The sequence below is a fragment of the Pogona vitticeps genome, chromosome 13 (genome assembly GCF_051106095.1).
Source record: "Pogona vitticeps strain Pit_001003342236 chromosome 13, PviZW2.1, whole genome shotgun sequence".
Taxonomy (NCBI): Eukaryota; Metazoa; Chordata; class Lepidosauria; order Squamata; family Agamidae; genus Pogona; species Pogona vitticeps.
The window spans coordinates 12,375,867-12,394,729 of record NC_135795.1 but is presented as its reverse complement, the minus strand read 5'-3'; the positions used below and the strand labels follow the sequence as shown (position 1 = coordinate 12,394,729).

Sequence of the window (18,863 nt, the reverse complement as noted above, 5' to 3'; positions counted from 1 at the left end):
AGGGCTTCAAAATTGTTGGTCAAAACATCTTCTTCCCATACTTGGTTATAAGTTTACAAACTGAGATAAGAAAAGAAGAGAAACTTTTCTCCTCTCCCTGGGGGATGTATTAAAAACTCAACACCAAAAGCACCATCATCAATAACGCTGGTTACAACAATTACTTGTCCAGACAAGTTAAAGTGGAAAGGGAGGGGCTCCACGTGTTTCAGTAGCACTTTAAACATACCATGAAATTGGGCAATTGAAGGACATCAAGTGGTATTTGTCACTCCACATTAAATAATCTTGAATATCTGGTTTTAAAAGTGGGAGAAGTCCCTCCCCCAAAATAACTATGACCTCACACCTTGAAAAAGCGGTTGGCATGGGAGAGGGTTCTAAATACAGATGACTGAGGTAGTAGCTAATAGATAAATAGAAATCTAATAAATAAATAAATAATAATACATCTCCTTGGGAGTAAGTCAGGTTTAATATCTCTTCTTCATGAGTAAAACTTCACATAGGTGGGTTCTAAGTGGACTCTCCATATCAAGCCTGAAGTTGTAAAGGAGCAAAGAACTCCTCTCCCAATGAAACCCAAAGAGATGTGTTTTAAAGGGCTCCTGATCTTTTTACCGCCCTACAACGAACACACGTGGAAAGACACTTTTCTGGCTGTCAGTGGTAGGCAGCAGCCCTCCCACCCATTAAAAGACCTGCCACCCTCCACACAATTCCCTTGGGAGTCTGCTTCTAAAAGTTCTGGATCCGTGCCTTCGGAGCCACACGCAGGACTGGCCCAGAGGATGAGGAGCAACTTGTGGCCCTCCAGAGATTGCAGAGCGACAATTCTCACGACTCCCCCAACTCAGGATAAAGCCCCACAACGTCCTCCCTGTTGAACGCGGCTGAAGAACGGGGGGAGGTGGGGGGGGTCCCCTTCTATCTCCCTCCCACCCAAATGTTTTCCCCTTTTGAAATTTGACTAGAGACTCCCACCAAACTCACCTCGTGAGGAAGGGGAGCAGACTAGGAGGGGGGGGAGAGTTTTTATTTCCTAAAGTGGGAGGAAGGGGCTCCCCTCCCCATCCTCCTCTCCCCCCCCCACACTTCTCCTCTGGGGGCCTCACACAAAAAATCCCCTCACCATCTCTGGAAGGGGCAGACGCCCCTCAACCTCCTCACAACCTCCCCCCTGGCCTCCTCCTCCTCCTCCTCCCGCGTCCCACCTTCCCGAAAGACTGCCCCCCCCGGAGGGGCAGGGGGGGAGGGCAAAGCAGGCTGGCCGTTGCTCCCTGAGGGGGGCCACTGAGGCGCCTCCACGTGAGGCGAGCGGGCTGAGGCGGCTAATTCGCGGGAGGCTCCGCTACCCCCACCCCACCCCCACCCCGAAGCCTGACGGGAAGGGAGCCCCGTCCAAGCCACTCACCCCCTCACGCACCACCAGCTCCTCACAGCAACCACGGCTCCCACTCGAGCTCAGCCTCCCCTGCATCACTTCCGGGGGGTGGGGTCTAGTGCGGGGAGTCAGCTGGCGGCGAGGTGACGTCAGGCGCCGCCCCCCTCCCTCCCCTCCGCTCGGACGACGCCGACGCCGCACGCAGCGTAAGGGCAAGAGGGTTTCCCCTCAGTCGTTCGCCTTCCCAACTGCCGCCTTCCGAGGTGAGTAAAGTGGTGCTGGCCTGGACTGTCCCAATCAAGGGGGGGGCAGGCGGGAGATATAATACGTTTGCAAGAGATAATTCAGGGAAGGCGGGGTGGTGGTGGAAGGGAGTGCGTCACAATGGCGTCGTGAGTCAAGAGAAAAGACTGCTCGCTCTGGTTGTTATTCCCCCCCTGCCTCTTATGTGTATTGGTGCAGTCCGGATGTCTCCGCAGGCGCCCTCGAAACGAGAGCAGGCGTTGTTCTTGCCCTCTCCGCTAGGGGGCGATAAGTCTTCGTTAGTCAGCAGTGACAAGATGGCGCCACTCATGTCAGTATGGCTGGGAAAAATGTCATCCAAACCTCCACTGCCCTTGTTCTTCCCTGAAGAGTCCTTATGGTCAACCTTTGCTCTTATTTGCTTCTTCCTAACACACCAAGTTATTACTGTAGGGCAGGGGAACTTTTGGCTTTTTAGATGGACTTGACCAGTGGTTCTTAACCTTGGGTGTTTTTGGACTGCAACTCCCAGAAGCTTTCACCACCAGCTGTGCTGGCTGGGGTTTCTGAGAGCTGCAGTTCAAAAACACCTGAGTAACCAAGGTTAAGAACCATTGGACTTGACTATAAAACCACAATTCTTTGCTGTACTGAATGAGGATGATGGGAGTTATAGTCCAAACCGGCTGGAAGCCAGCAATTACTGGACTTAGAGTTGGGGTTACTACGTCAACCTGTGCCACAGGCTACAGACCTTGGGGATCTAAAGAATGGGGCACCATGGAGGGTATTAGATGGGTCCTATGTGTGTTTGGTGGCTAGGCTAGTTAGCTAATGACTTGTTTTGAGTAATGGCTGGCTAAGGGATCCTGGTGCTACAAATCCAACAAGTAACATCTCAGCACTTTTTTTCAGTGAAATGACGCATGCAAATCAGTAATTTCAAAAATAAGTAGAAATAACAGAACGTCAGAGAATAACACAAATGTCTACATATGCCATTGTCTTGAGATGCAGGCCTTTACCTTAAAACGTCCGCTTAGACTTCGAAGAAATAACCTCAAATAGAAAGAATGACAGGAGGTATCACATTCCTTTGTGTGTCATTGTGGTTTTTCTGCCTGCCACCCACAAGCCACCAGCCTTTTCAGAGCAGCTTCGGAATGGGTTCTGTTGACCTGTGTCAAAGCTGTGGGTGGTAGGAACTGGAAGTATTACATGTGAAGCGTTATTTCCCCGAAAGAAAGAAAAGGTTGGGGAGTACAGTAATTACTCAGCTTCATTCATATTTAAATTCATTCAGAATTCATTGATAATTATTATGTACCATCACGTCAGTTCCAAATGATTGCAGTCCTCCCTAGGGTTTTCTATGAACTGGATCCTCAGAAATGGTTTACTGGATCTTACATCCATCTAAGGGTGCTCTGAGACCATGGTGCATTTTGCCTCAGGTGATCTCGGCTGGCCCCTCTCCTGAGAGACACTGTGGGGATGCAGACCATTTTCTGCAGCTGTGTGCTCCAACCCACTGAGCACTGTCAGCTTTTCTAGGTGGGTAAGATCTTCCTTAAGACCACCTACAGTACCAAAAATAATATGCAAGCTTACCAATCTTCCAGAACATCAGCCCCATGTCATAGTGCCACTCCTGCCCATCAAGCTGGCCCAAGAGTGTATAAAAAGCACATTTCTTATTTATTTTCTGCCGCTTTTCATGAATTGTATTATTCTCAGGTGCTTTCATTATTCTTTAATGTGGAAACATTTCTATTAACAGCCTTAATTTTGCCAAAAGAAGGAAGAAAATAACAATCCTATACACTGTACATCCTATATAAAAATCCTATATAAAAAATCTGGCTGCTTAGCATATACATGGTTTATATGCTAAGCAGCCAGATTTTTTTATATGCTCAACTGCTTTGGGACAGTAAACTAGTGTTGGGGTGCTGGTATGTGTGGTTTTTTTAAAAGGACGTAACACAAATCCTTGTCATTTTAGAGCAGTAAATCTATTCCATATTTCATCAAAACATTATGCAAACATTAACCATGCTCATAAAGGTGTAACTTTTGAGATGAACTGTAAAAGAACCATATTTGAGGAAAACCAGGAAATATCTCTATGCCTATGATCCTTTTCAGATGTTCTGATCTCCAATGTACGTTTTTTTCCTGACAGAGCAGATCTTAAGATGTATTTGAAGTGATAAAATGACTTTCCTTCAAAATAGCCTGAGTCAGTACTTTTTGCTTCTTTAACTAGGAAATGCAGTGAAAGTCAGGTGGATGTCCTTGGGAGATCTTTAGTGAATCCTTGGAGTATCTAATTCTATGTATTTTATTTTATTTGTATCCGAACTTTCTCGTCTCCTGGACCCAAACAGACTTATATATATTTTAAAACCATACAGTTAAAATAAATTACAAAATTAAAAACAATAGCTTAATTAACCAATTACAACCAATAACCAATAAGTCTAAAAATATTTTAAACTAATTTAAACATGTATAACTATCACCAAGAACAAAGGTTAAGTATGCACCATGAAAATGTCCTGACTGGTGGTGAAAGGCCTCCTTCGTCCTGCCAGCAAAAGGATAGCAAGGAGAGCATCAGCATAGCCATCTTAGGGAAGGAGCTCATTCTACATTTTCCACCACCTGAAGCTAGCAGGCCAGCATAGCGGGGGTGCAGAACAAGCTCCGAGGCACGGCTGTTCTTTTCACAACCCTTATATATATTCTGCATATACGTTAAATAAGCAGGGAGACAATATACAGCCTAGTCATACTCCTTTCCTAATTTTGAACCAATCAGTTGTTCCATATCCATTTCTAACTGTTGCTTCCTGCCCCACATATAGGTTTCTCAGGAGATAGATAAGGTGGTCAGGCACTCCCATTTCTTTAAGGACTTGCCATCATTTGCTGTGGTCCACACAGTCAAAGTATTTGGCTGTTGTTGTTCAGTTGTTTCCAACTCTTCGTGACCCCCATGGACCAGAGCACACCAAGCCCTCCTGTCTTCCACTGCCTCCCGGAGTTGGGTCAAAGTCATGTTGGTCGCTTCAATGACACCGTCCAACCATCTCATCCTCTGTCGTCCCCTTCTCCTCTTGCCTTCACACTTTCCCAACATCAGGGTCTTTAGTATTTGGTAACTCCATTTATATTCCACTTTTCCAGCAGTGGGCAACACTGCTCTTCGTCCCCACCCTTTATTGTCACAAGTTACTCAGCCGTGCAAGGGTAACTCAGACAGAGGAACAGAGAAGGCATGCCTGGCCTTGACAACCCCTTCATTTCATCACTCAGTAAAAATCAGAGTCTGATTCTCCCAAGTCCTGCTTTAACATGGTGTATGACCAGCTATCCCCCACCCTCCTGTGATGCGAGTGGGAGGATGGGTTCCCCAGGCGTAACTCCATGGCTGCGGCTCAGCTTCTTGGCTCAGAATAGCATCGCTTCCCATGCCTTCCCCTGCCTCCCCCACCAGTTTCATAGGGCTGAATTACGGTCTGTAAATCCTTGGGCACCACTTGCCAACTTGGGAACACAGTTAATTTCGTAGGCGCTCCCTAGAGGCCAGGTTCTGAAAAGCAAAGAGAAGGAAAGGGCTTGGTCCAAGACACCCCCCCTTTTCATCAAATCATGAAGAAGGGGCCTATAAGGCCATCAAGTCCAACCCCCTGCTCAGTGCACGAATACAAATATGGAGTAGAATCAGTACATTTGGGGAAGGCTTATAGAGATAGATGAGGAAAGGCAGTCGGGCTCTGCTGCGTACCTCTGCCCACCCCCTCCCAAGCGTGCAGCTGGAGCCTCTAGTATCTGACTCTTCTTGCAAGCAGGCAACCCAGGCAAGAGGAGATGGCTCCCAGCGTTCTGCCATCTTGCATCCTTCCACCCGTCCTCTTCCTCGGAGATACGGTAGGCCTTCCTCCTTGGCTGTTTCGACACTCCTTCAGCTGCGTCAGCCTCATCCTGAGAAAACTTACTCTCCTCCTGATGCCCTGGTCCTTGTGCGCTGGGGCCAGATGGCTCACTAAGGGGGGAAACACCTGTGCACTCCTCACACCCAGCAAACCCATGTATTTGCACCGTCAGCACCCAGGGGCTTCAGTTCTTCATTTATTATAGTTATTAATATCACAGCTAAAGAAAGAACACTATCACAAAGAGGAAAAGGAACAGAAGCAAGCAAGCACGAGGAGTCATTAATAGTGAAGTTGTTGAAGAGGTACTGCCCATCCTTGGGGTATTGTAACAACAGTCCTGCAAAGTTGGTTAGGCTGGGTCGGGAGCAGCATTCCTCTGCCCCAAGGGGGTCAACGGAGTGTTTTTCTGGGGGGTCACGGGTCGCTATATATGTGTTGTAGCCTTTCTTCCTTGACCTTTCAGAGCAGGGTGTTAAAGTAGTGTGTATTTATGAGAAACAGGCCCTTCATGGGGAGAAAGAAGCTTGTACTTTCTCACCAGGGATGACTTTCCCCATTAAAAATGCCCTTTTTTTTTTGCAAATGTGGGGGTTTCAGGTTACTTGGCTATTATAAAAGGGAGTCACAATTCGAAAAAGGTTGGGGAACACTGGTCTGAGTACTGCCTAGGTCTGACCCTGCTGAGCTTCCAAAGGTTTACAAGAGGGGCTAAGTTCCAAGTGATTATGGTGCAAGTCTTACCTTGCATTCGTAGGCCTGTTCCTCTTCGCCCAACTCCAGATGTTAAGACAGATGTGCATGCACAGATGTCTACAGAAGGGGGCATGCTTGTAACACCTTCCCACTCGCTGTGCTGCTAAAGGAGCCTGGCTCTTACCCAAGAGGGAAAGCAAATTCCATTTGAACCACACGGGTTGACTGGTTCATGACTGCTGGGTCTGGGAGGAAATGGGTCTTTTCAAACAGCCACAGAATCCTTGCTGAGCCCCCATTCTTTCCATGCCATGGGAGCCGTATGCCCTGCCAGTTGTCCGTTTCCCTTCTAGGACTCCTCTAGCCCGTCTGTCGTAATCTCTTGGCTTCAGCTCCTCCCAGGGATGAATTTGACCCAGTGACTGTCAGTTGCTGTGGCTCAATGCTCAGCCAGCCGTGGGTGACATGAATGATGATCTGTCACCGCTCCACTGTTGCAGGGCAATTGTAGGTCATCACTTTAGCTAAGTGCTGTAATTTAACACTGAAGACAGCAAAATTGGAGGCACACACATCACTGATGTTTGAAGGAAGGAAGGAAGCAAGGAAAGAAAGAAAGAAAGAAAGAAAGAAAGAAAGAAAGAAAGAATACTTAATGAGACATATGTTAAACAGATACTTTAAAAGTTGGAAAAGCTGCTTTTGGGGTGTACAACTCCTAGAATCTTCCAGAGAGCCTGGCTAAGGGCCACACTAGGCTAGGAGGGGGTTCTAATATTGCAGAATAAGGGGCAGCATGGTATCATGGCTAGTGTTGGACTGAAACTATAAAGTTCTAGATTCAAGTCCCCTCTCCGCTATGAAATTAGTCCTGGGCCTGCCGCTGTTTCTCAGCCTGGCCTACCTTACAGGATTCTTCTGAAGATAGAACCGGGAAGGAAGAAAAAAATAAAAAAATTAAAAACTTGGCTCTTCAGGCAGGCCTTCCCTCCTGTCAATACTTGACTTTATTCTTATTATAATTTTCTGTTTTCCCATCTTGAGCATTACTAACATTATTGTTTTGAATTGTTTTTGTTTATAATGTTTAATGGAACCTGCCCTGAGTAGACTTTGTCTAGGGGGAGCGGGATAGAAATCTAATAAATAAATAAATATAAATAAATAAGAACCCAGTGAAGCATTCTTGAGTTTTTTGGGATATAAATGTCACAAATACACAATGGGACATTATCTCCAGGGCAGGGATAAGAAGCAATCTGGGGTCCTCTGGCTCTTTTGAGACTACAGCTCCCATCATCCGTTGACCATGCTGGCTGAGCCTAAGAGGAGCTGCATTCCAAAACATTTGGAGGACATCAGGTTTCCTGCCCCGGGTGCTGAAAAACAGTCAGAGGGGGCATCCTCGGAGCTGACTGCCTTTGCCCATCTATAAGCTTGCTCAGCCTCCCTCAGCTAACAGCTCTGACTTTTTAGTAGCTCTGATGCATAGAGAGGCTCCAGACACATTGCTTCCCATGGTACATGGAGAAGGAGCAATGCATCAAGAGCCCAACTACTGAAGCAAGGCTGTGGGAGCTGTGGCTTCCAGCTGTTGACGAACTACTACAGTGGGGTCTCGACTTACAAACTTAATCCATATTGGAAGGTGGTTCTTAGGTCGAAAAGTTCGTAGGTCGAATCTGCATTTCCCATAGAAATGCATTGAAAACCATTTAATCCGTATCTGCTCTTTTCTGTCCATAGAAGCTAATGGGAAGCTGCTGTTCCGCCTTCTACCACTAGAAGGGGGATATTTTTTCTTTTTTTCCTTAGGTTCAGGAAAAGAGGAGGAAGGCAGGGAACAGTTTGCAAAGCACTTTTGAAATTTTTTTTTCAACGAAGCCAATTTTTAAGCATGTTTTAAAGCATGTTGTGCTGATTTTTTCAGCACAAAGACACACAGGCAGGCTTTTTAGGTGCTGAGCAAGCCTCCCCAAGCCTCTTCAGAGCCAGCTGATCAGCTGATAGGCGGGGAGAGGAGGGTGCAGGAGTGGGGGAAAATCACAAAATGGCTGCCAGGCTCCCTTCTGGGTGTAGGCTTTTAGCTGTTTCCTGCTCTTTTTCCTGCTGTTTGGGGGCTACCAAGGCCTGGCAAGTGACTTTCTTTTATTTATTTTTAAGTTTCTGACCTTTTTTCCCCCTTCAGACGCCTCTAAGGGGAGGGAGGGGGCACTTTTTTTCCTGTACGTAACTTGAGAGAAGTTCATATGTCGAGTCCTTATTTCCACTATAGGGCGGGTTCGTACGGTGAATTGTTCGCAAGTAGGGTCGTTCGTAAGTCGAGACTCCCACAGGCCCTCACCACTGGCCACGTGGACAGGGGCTAATGGGCACTGGAGGCCAGCAACACCTCGGGAGGCATGGATTCCCTATCCTTATGGGAAAGGAACAAATGCCAGGTATTGGCATCTTCAATCTTCCACTGCAGATGCTGCACAGAGTGAGCGTGTTGTGCAGTGTTTCCAGCATAGGAAAGAGTCCGAAAAGACTCATTTTTTAAAAAATACCCACTCAGTCAGTCAGTTGTTGTACTGCACAGCCTTGGCCTGCCTCACAGGAGTGGTGCAAAGGAAAAGATTGGGGCATACAGGAAAGTAAATGGAGGACTCCTTCACTGGAGATGATTGAACTGAAAAGTTACCCCTACTGCCGGTTTCTCCAAACAAGCTCTTCCCCCCAGCAGGTTGCCAATGACTTCAGCTGGGTTGAGGGGTTCCCAACCTTGATGTTCTTGAACTAAAACTCCCAGAAGCCTTCACCACTAGCTGTGCTGGCTAGGATTTCTGGGAGTTGTAGTCCAAGAACATCTGGGGACCCCAAGTTTGAACCACTGGTCTGGAGTAATCTGTCTTTGGCAGCAGAGGTCCAGTTTATTTATTTATTAATTTTTTTAAAAAAAATGTAAGCCACCCAACTTAGTGGGACCACACTACTCTGGGGAGCGTACAAAGAAACGGGGGGGGGGGGGAAATCACAATGAACAATACAATAGAAATACAAAAATTAGTAACATAATACAGAACTGTATAAGCACATAACTATCAACCAAAGCAGGGCAAAGAGAACCGACTGAAAAAAAAGCATAAAAATCATACAGCCGAGATGCCCAGCAGCAAATGTGCCAGGAAACGTGCAGCCTTCGGACTCGTTCCAAAGACGCTGTGCAAGCGGTCAGTTGTTGAGGCTTCTGGCAAAAATGACCCCCCCTCAAGGCACAAAATCAGGAGCATGGACTGCCTTTGACCCCCACCTACCACTGCCTGGCAGGCTCGAGCAGGTGGCCCTCTCCAGGAATGTGGCCCTTAAGAAATGTGTCCGGGGGGGGGGTGTCTTTTCCCAGTCTGTTCTCTTTACCCCTCCCACTCACCCCAAATCATCAACACCCAGTTAAACACTGACCATCTGTTCCCCTTCAATGACAAGCAGGATTCTTCTGCCAAGCATGGCAAGACAGGGAGGGTTGTGTTCGTGTCGCAGAGAGCGGCTGTCTGAATCCACAAACAACAAAAACATAGTCCTTCCCTTCAGAGAAAATGTTGCCATGGGGTGGGGGGGCACCCAGAAGCCACAGACAACAGATCTTCTGTTCTGTGATGTGGGATGGGTTTGTGCAACATGTATGGGAGTGAGAGGGAGACTGAGAGACCATCTCTTCCCCCCCCCCCATTGGCTTGGACCCCATCCATCCTTGGAAGGTTGACCTAGTCATATGCATGCGGGTGGGGGGTGGATGCCCTCCCAGTCCTGATGTTTCCTTCCCACTCAACCACCTGCTTGTAGCTCTAGGAATTTTTCTTACAGGGGAGTCCTGTGTGTGTATGTCTGCTCAGAAGTACTGTTGACTTTTATCTTCAAACCTGGCCATCTCATTTCTAACTCCAGATCACTTGTAAACGATGCAAGTATCGTTGGTCCCAATCTAGATAATCTGGGGACCCAGCTGTTTACATCCCCATCACGATTTCTTCCTTCTTTCTGATTCCTGTTCTTGAATCACACATTAAATCATGTAAGCAAATTAAAAATAAATTTGTTGGACATTATTAATCAGTCCAGTTCCCTAGATGATCTATGGCCTGGAATTTGCCTTTTTCACCTATAAATTGTTAGAATTATTTCAACCTCGCATGCTGCCTTTAGTCGGTTTGGCTGGGAGGGACCTTTCTGGGCTGGTGTGACTGTCAATCAATTCATCTGTAACCAATTGTTCTTTCCGAGCCACTGATTTCAAAAAGAGCCACAGCTCTGTCCTTAAGTATCTTTTTCCTTTTAGTCTGCTGACAGTTAATGGTAAGTATGATGTTATGCAGCTAGTGCTGTTGCAGTTTTATCTATACCTGTGAGTAAATAAAACCATTTTATTCTTTCTTTTACCAGTGTCTCAGAGCAAGTTATTATATCTATTGAGTTACTGAGACTGTAAGTACCAATTGATGAGACAATAAGAGGTGGTTTACTGTGGGGAGTATTGAAGCTAATTCTGCTCAGCTACAGATTTTATTCAAAATTCATAACTCTGCAACAAAAATAGCCTTTTCTGGAACCTTCTGTTTCACCCTATATGAAGCTCAATTCATTGGAAACCTTTCTCCATCTGGTTAGGTGCTCATTTGCATAGATACATTTATCTTTTAAACTGTGTGACCCCCTGTATAGCTGTTTTTTTTTTCCAAAATCCAAGCCAGCCGTTTAGGCATCAGTGTCTTCGTACTTGAGTAGGATGCAAGCAGAGTTTCCCAGCCTAAGTTTCCCTTCCCCATCTCTGTGTGGAAAAGTAAACAGCTTTTGGTGGTTGGCAGATTTTCTTAGTTCTCCGCCTCTTCTGGTTCGCGTGCAGTTAAAAAAAAAGCCAATAAAATATTTGAAAACTAATTAAGCTGTGTGCGAAAATGTCCCATATGTTTATAGGCTCTTTTTCTCTCTCTCTCTCTCGACCCAAATGTTGATGGGTTTCATTCCTGTTTCTCTAGGATGACGCCAGTCTCCCGTCAAGAAGTTCTTGGCCTTTACCGCAAGCTATTTCGAATCGCCAAAAAATGGCAGTCGGCGTCTGGACAGATGGAAGAGACCGTCAAAGAAAAACAGTACATTATAAATGAAGCTAAAACCTTATTCCAAAAGAATAAAAATGTGAGTTCATCCCAGGCCTCTCTTATGTTGTGTTCGTCAAACTTGAGTTTTCTTCTAGCTAGCGCACGCACACATTCCATTATACACAGACTGCTGCTTTGTTGTCTTTCGGATGTGATCAAAAAGCACCGGCACATTCCTTTCTTGTCCGAGATGTGGGAGTGCGATGCAGTGGCCATGCGACCTGCTTTATAGAGGACAGTCCTTTGTTGGAAAACGTCTGCTGTCTGAATAGCTGCGCAGTTCAAGTCTTTGCTAAAGGTGAAGATTGGTTAAGAAGGGGGAAGAGGGCTCTTGATGTGATTTGTTTCATCCATTGTTAGTACCTGCCAAGCATTCACAATGGGCAATTACAGTTTTCTCTCTCAACACCCCCACCCCGCAGGGTGGGATGTATTATAGAGTTTGCTTACAGGTGTTCCTTCTAAATTTGCACCTAAGCCTAGGATATGCATTTTTAAATGAATGAATCTGCGATAATCCCTTTCTCTCCTGTGTCCCTTTCCTAGTGGGGCAGTGGGGGGGTCACAGGGGTTAATTTAAGCGGCCACCCTGTAGCACAGGAGAGACCGGGTCTCCCTTCCCTCCTGCTCCCAGCATAATGTGTCAAGGGTGGATATGGAAAAATAGGGCCTTTTCCATTAGGACACTGGTGAAGCTTAGATGGCCTCCTCATTATTCTGCTAATTGATAAAATTGTGGTTCTTGGGGAGGGGGGTTGAGGTGGAGTCAGAAAGTTCAACAGTCAACACTCTTCCTGTTCTGTTTCTGCCAGCTGCACTTGGTGTTACCAATTACTGTGCCTCATTGTGTTTTGGTGTGGGTTTTTTTTACTGTTTGTTTTCAAATTTTTGTGATCGTTTTTAGTATTTGTATACTGACAGTTGTTAGCCTTAAACACTGTCTTTTAATGATGTAAGCTGCCTTGGGTTCTTTTTAAAGAAAAAGGTGGGGTAAAAATATTTTAAGCAAATCAATAATTGTATTATGGTGGCTTTGTTTGAAATTCTTGTTGGCTATTGTGGGCTCTTAAGGGGAGGAAAAGAGGGTATTAAAATAAGTGAATTGGCACCTTAAGTATTAAAAGGTTTTGCCTGGCATGCGTTTCTGTGGAGTGCTAAAGCAAATAAGGTAGTACAGTGGTGTCTCGCTAGCCGATGATAATCCATTCCACTGAAATTGCTGTTTAGTGAAATCATTGTCTAGCGAAAAGCATTTCCCTATTGGAATGCATTGAAACCTGTTTAATGTGTTCCAATGGGGAAGAATTGTCGTTGTCTAGCAAAGATCAGCCCATAGGAAAGCCGCTTTGTGAATCGCCGATCAGCTGTTTAAATTTCTGTCTTGCGAAACTTAGGTCCCGAAAACACCTGTTTGCGAGCACGGAGGGAGCTGTCAAAATCGTTGTCTAGCGAAAATCGGTTTGCGAAGCAGAGACCAAACATTGTCCAGTGAAATTCCCCCATAGGAATAACTGTTTTGCGAGTCACTATAGCGATTGCAAAAAGCCAATGTCTAGCGAAAAAACTGTCATGCGGGGCAACTGTCTAGCGAGGCACCACTGTACATCGTTGTTTTTGCTGCAGCCGAGGAACCCTGGCATCCTGCCCCCAGAATTGCATGTCCTTTCTTTGGATTTTAGGTTTATTTTCTCTTTCGAGTCACAGGAACAAGAGTTGTAATTATCTATTTTAATTCCCTTTTTGCTGCTTTGTTTGCTCAACCAGCTGACAGAGCCCGAGCTGATTAAACAATGTATAGAGGAGTGCAAAGCAAGGATAGAAATTGGACTTCATTACCGCATCCCCTATCCAAGGCCCGTAAGTAAGATATGAATTTCTTAGTACCTTTGCTCAGCAGAATTCTACATGCAGCAGACATAAGCAGAGGAAATGTCACCCTTTCTTCCCTTGGACTCATCCTGCAATTAATGTTGAGCGCATGAGTCAGGGTGAATCAGGATTGCCATTGCTGAACATCAAAGTAGTCTCTCACTTCTAAGAAGCATTAAAATTGCCCCTTTCAGTAAGGCAATTGCTTGGAGATTCAGGATGTTAGTTTTATGTTTAATTACTATGTAGCACCAATTTCCAGCTTTTTAGACATCAGATGGTAATTATCAGCCTGCAGTCAACAAGGGCAGCAGGCAGCCTGCTTCTTCCAGTCAGTGTTCCCCTTTGCAAACTGGGATCTGATGTGGCATAATCTGTCATTCTCGTTGTCTTAAAGCTTGGTACTATACTTTTTTGGGATTTCAGTTCCCAGAATCTCTCATCTTGCTTATCTGGGCAGCTGATCACTGGATCGCTTTAAGGACATTCCAGCTGAATAGTCTTACAGCACTCATGCTGACCGCCACATTGAACAAGCAAGTTCAGCAAAATTCAGACTTACGGGTGATGATATGAGACGGGAGGAGAGGGCTTACCTGCAGCCCCACATCACTATTATTCTTTGAGCCATAGATGCTTTCAGGGTGAACACCCACATAGGGCTAAAGTTTAAACTGGATAGGTTCTGAGACCATGATATCAAAGTGCACTCCAGTTCTTATTCATGCAACAGTTAAATGTGGCATCTGAACCATCAAAATGGGCTTAGGTCTGCTACTCCACCTTCACTGACTAAAGGTAACACTCAGGCTGGGTCAGATCATTCTAGTCCAGTATTCTGTTCACACAGTGGTCAGCCAAACAGCCATGTGAAGCCTACAAGCAGGATATGAGCTACAGCACCCGATGTGCAGAGACCTACTGCCTTAACAGAACATACAGTCATTGTGACTTGTAGTCATTGATAGACGCATCTTCCGTGAATGTATTCAATCCCCTTTTAAAGCTGTTGAAGTTCACAGTCACCACTATGTCTTGTGGCAGGCATAAATTATATGTTCAGTGAAACAGCAAGTCCTGATTCCACCCTAATCTGGTTTCAGCAGATAACTTCAGTTTTTTAACATGATGAGAGTGCCATACCATAAACACGTTTCTACACCTTTGTCATGTGTCTTCTTACTTGTATTTGCTCCTGAAATGCAATGTGTCTGATGTTGTAACTAAGGTGTACAGATTTGTGTTTCTGGATACAATTCCCAGAAACTCCCCAGACACGAATCTGCATACCTCTAGTTGTAACCCCTCCTAAGAGGAGCTATTGACCATTTGTAGCTCCTTCCTCCACTTATTTCCAGTAGTAGAAGCCTCTAGAAATAGGACTGCTGAAGCAAAAGTAAACTGTTTAATCTTCTTGCTAGTTCTGCCTTTTTTTTTTCACTTTCTGTTTTCGGTGTCTTTTGTTTATTTATTTATTCATTTTTTGTTCTCTGTGTGCACAGATCCACTTGCCTCCCATGGGCCTTGCTCAGCAACAGAGCCGCGCCTTCCGACATCAGGAAAAGCTGAGGAAGTTTTCCAAGCCAGTCTACTTGAAATCCTACGATGAAATCTCATAATCTGGCATCACCCTTTTGCCTGTGTCATCCTGGACTGCTTGAAAGATGTATTCCATTTCACGCCCACAAATGTAGATAAAACTGGTGTGGTTAGCCCTCGGTGATGGTTTCCCTCAAGGCAATGCATCCACTTGATTCTGAGCAGATGATGAGTAAGGTTATGTTACTGAAACTGCCTTGGATTTGGTAAGAGTCAACAGCTGATTCATCAATAAAAGGCGCTTTGCAGGTAAGTATGAGGTGAGACAAAGAGAAGTCTTACATTGAACATGGCTGTATCACTGGCCACTGCGTCCACCAACGGCTGTAAATGTTAATAAGGTGTCAATTTATCCTGCAAGTTTTTTCAGGAGTCAGGAACCTGTGGTCCTCCAGATATATACAGCAGTTTCCATAAGCTCTAGCTGACAAAGACAATGGTTGATGGGAATTGTGGTCTAAGAAGAGACCTTCGGGTAGTGTGGGCGGCATATAAGATAAATAAATAAATAAATAAATAAATAAATAAATAAATAAATAAATAAATAAATAAATAAATAAATAAATAAATAAATAAATAAATAAATAAATAAATAAATAAATAAAGAACATCTGAGGGAGTATCATGTGTCACAACCTAAAGATACATCGAGGCTGCAGTCTTATCCTTGTTTATCTGAAGTATGTTTCGTCAGAGAGCCAGTGTGGTATAGTGGTTTGTCTGGCCCAAACCAGATTCTGGGAGCTGTAGTCTAAAGCAGATAACTTTGCCATGCTGTCATCGGGTAATACAGGGAATAGGATGCTCCTCTGCGCCGGTTCTGCTTCTCCAAGTGTTGCATCAACAAGGCCAGACTCCAGAATCAAATGGTGACTCTTTCTTGGGGATATTTTGAAAGTGTTCGTTCTGCCTTTCAGCGAATTTGTCAAGGCCGGGGTCTTAAGACCTGCTCAGATCATCTTTGTTAAGGCAGAATTGTTTCTTGCATTATCTTTGTGGAAACCACTTAATCATGAGCATATTGAATTATTCCTGCCAAGGAGCAAGCACGGTGATCATTCAGTTTCCGTGTTGTTGTTGCTTTTATACTTTAAAATCTCAATGATCCACAAGCTGCTTAAGGTACCTATCGTCCCTCAGCTACACTTGGTAATGCAGTGCTGATTCAAATTTCTTCTTTTCCGCTCTGTGTTTGAGTGTGGGAATTACTTGAATACTCTGTACTGCAGCATCTAGATATGGTTGCTGAGCTGGCATGATAAGGGACTGCACGGCCTCATATGCTGAATCAGCATCATGAACTGGTACAGCACAGGTTCAGCTGTAGTAGAACTGGTTACACAAGCGATTCACTAGATGGCTCCAGGCACTCAAAAAGGGTCTCTCCCTTACACACAACCACGAAAAAGCCTATATATAAGCCATACTGTATACTGCTCTATTCAAGCGTTGCTAACCCCATTTTATCTAACATGCAAGCAGGGGACCATCAAGCCCCATTCCCTTCACTGGCACTTTCTTTCTGTGGAAAGCAACGAGAAGTTCCTGTTTGCATGCACATTCTATGATTAAGAATCTCAGAATGCTAGCTCATGTGGAAAGTTAGAGGAGGAACTTCTCCTCCTCACGCTCATCATTTTTGGCGTGAAGAAAGTGATGACAGAGGCCATTCCCTACTCATGAGTTTAGTAAATCAGTAGGAGTAAGCCTGTTTATGTATATATTGTATGTATGTGTATGTTTTATATATTTCCAACTTGGCAATTTTTTTCAGACCTTCCTAAATATACATATTTTCACGTTGGTTAATTAAAGTGTCCAAGGGGGGGAAAGCATCCCCCAGCAGAGCTGTGTACAGTTGTACACATCTAGAAACAGAAACTGAAAGGCAACAACTCATTGGAGAATTCTGGAAGTTGTAGTTCAGGCCCTTTAAAAGGGCACAGCATGTGAAGGCTGGTGCACAAGTATTTTTTTTTCTGGAATAGCAATCCTGACTTTCCACACTGTCAGCTTTGCATTCTCCCCTCCAATACCCTTCAAACAAATTATCTGCCCTTTAAAAATGGTTAAGTACCAATTGTGTCTTTTCATGATTAAAAGTTTATATAATTCCCTATTTTTTAAGAATACACCTTTTGTTAAAAGCTACAAAATTGTTCAGGGGGATGGGGTTGGAGAAGGGAGAGGATCATAACATCAAAGCTGCCAGCCAGTAGACACAGTGAACAGCCATGACATGACTGAATATCAGGGGAAACTACATAATTGTTATAGCAGTACAACAATGGAACCAAAGACCTTGGGAGGTAGTGAACGCTCCAATGCTGGAGGCATTCAAAAGAAAAGCGGGCAACCATCTGTCAGATCTGCTTTGACTTGGATTCCTGCATTGAAGAGGGGTTTTGGACTAGATGGCCTTACAGGCCCCTTCCTACTCAGTTGTTCTATGATTCAGTGAAATCCACCCTGCAGGAAACAGATTCCTTGAAGACTGCACAAAATCAGGGTTACAAAATGCTCTTCCAGAGAACAACACTCTTTCCCTTTCATTTTAAATAAGCCTGACTGCATGCTTAGACTTCATAGTTCAGAGGTACAGCATATGCTGTGCTTGCAAAAGGTCCCAATTTCAATCAGTGGAATTTCCAGTCTTATGAAAAGGAACAGATAGTAAGTGATAGGAGAGAAGAACCACTGCTAGTCAGCATAGATGCCATAGCCAACTTTGTCCAAGCTGGTGGCCATCAAATATGCAAGTCCACAAGTTCTGCCATCCTAGTAGCTGTGCTGGCTAGAGATAATGGGAGTTCTGGTCGAACAGATCTAGGGCATATCAGCTTGAGGAAGGATAGTTTATATGATAGTGAGATGAAAGGGCAAACACTCATGTTTTGCTTTTTAGAGGTGTTACAGACTAAGGAGGCCCTGTGCCAAGCGCTTCCCAATTTGGGCAATATGGTTTCCTTGGAAATGAAGACGGATCCTCTAATCTTCCTTGCTTCCCAAAGGCTTTATTACTTCCAGAACTAAGTTAAATATTGGTATGTGTTCTTATTTGACTCATCTTCCTTGTTCGGCAGGAAAAAAAAACATTCAGATCCAGGCATGTCTTCCTATTCAACATTTCCAAGAATAATTTATGCTTTGAAGCAATTCGTCATCTGCCCTACCAGTCTATAGCCCATGACGTACCGTATTTTTCGCTCCATAAGACGCACCTTTCCATAAGACGCACCAATTTTTTAGGAGAAGAAAACAGGAAAATATAATCTGTTTTCTTCGCTCCATAAGACGCACAGACTTTCCATCCCCCTGTTTTGTGGGGGAAAAGTGCGTCTTATGGTGCGAAAAATACGGTATTTGTTCTGTCCATAACCTGGTATGGTGTAGTCACTAAATGCCTGTTGACTTGCAGCAGCAACAATAAGTCAAAATTTGAGCCATGGTTCCCATCTCTGCCCCCAGGTAGAACTGTAATCCTCTCTCTCCCTAAAGCCATGAAGAGTTTTGGAGTGAAGGTGGAAAGCAGGAAAAGGAAGATCTTGTGTAAAAGGGGGAAAACTCAAAAGAATTGCAAGAGAAAGAAGAAACCAGAAGCATAGTTGAACAATGCACCAGCTCAGGGTGATAAGATCCATGCTGGCTCAGACCAAAGGCTTCCATAGTCCAATGTTCTATTCCCACAGTGGTCAACCAGATACCGATGAGAAGCCTTCAAAAGGCAAATGAGAGCAATTGTAGCCCACTTTTCATGTTCCCCAGGAAGGGAATAATAAACCATGACTAGAACCCATTGATAGCCTTGTTCATCATGAATGTATCTGATATCTTTTAAAGCTATCCAATTGATGGCAGACATTACATCCAAGCAATTCCATATTTGACTCTGCACTGTGTGAAGATCTTTATTTTCCCTGTCGAATTTCCCACTATTCGGCTCCTGCGGATGTTGCCTGGTGTTGGTATTGTAAAAGCAAGAGAATATCTTTCAAG

General features: G+C 44.7%; 2 protein-coding genes across 2 annotated transcripts in view; one reads left to right on the top strand and one right to left on the bottom strand.

Moving 5' to 3' along the window:
• DCUN1D3 (defective in cullin neddylation 1 domain containing 3) overlaps positions 1-1,534 on the bottom strand; it is a 48,444-nt gene extending 46,910 nt beyond the window's left edge. Inside the window, exon 1 of the mRNA XM_072982557.2 lies at positions 1,415-1,534. The gene's annotated coding sequence lies outside the window, so the exon portion shown is untranslated. The remainder of the gene's footprint in view (positions 1-1,414) is intronic.
• Positions 1,525-16,986, top strand: LYRM1 (LYR motif containing 1). Its single transcript, XM_020799563.3, has 4 exons — positions 1,525-1,647; positions 11,277-11,436; positions 13,164-13,256; positions 14,771-16,986. The coding sequence occupies exons 2-4, from the start codon at positions 11,278-11,280 to the stop codon at positions 14,885-14,887; spliced, it is 369 nt and encodes a 122-aa protein (XP_020655222.1). The 5' UTR covers positions 1,525-1,647; position 11,277; the 3' UTR covers positions 14,888-16,986.
• Positions 16,987-18,863: the final 1,877 nt, after the last annotated feature.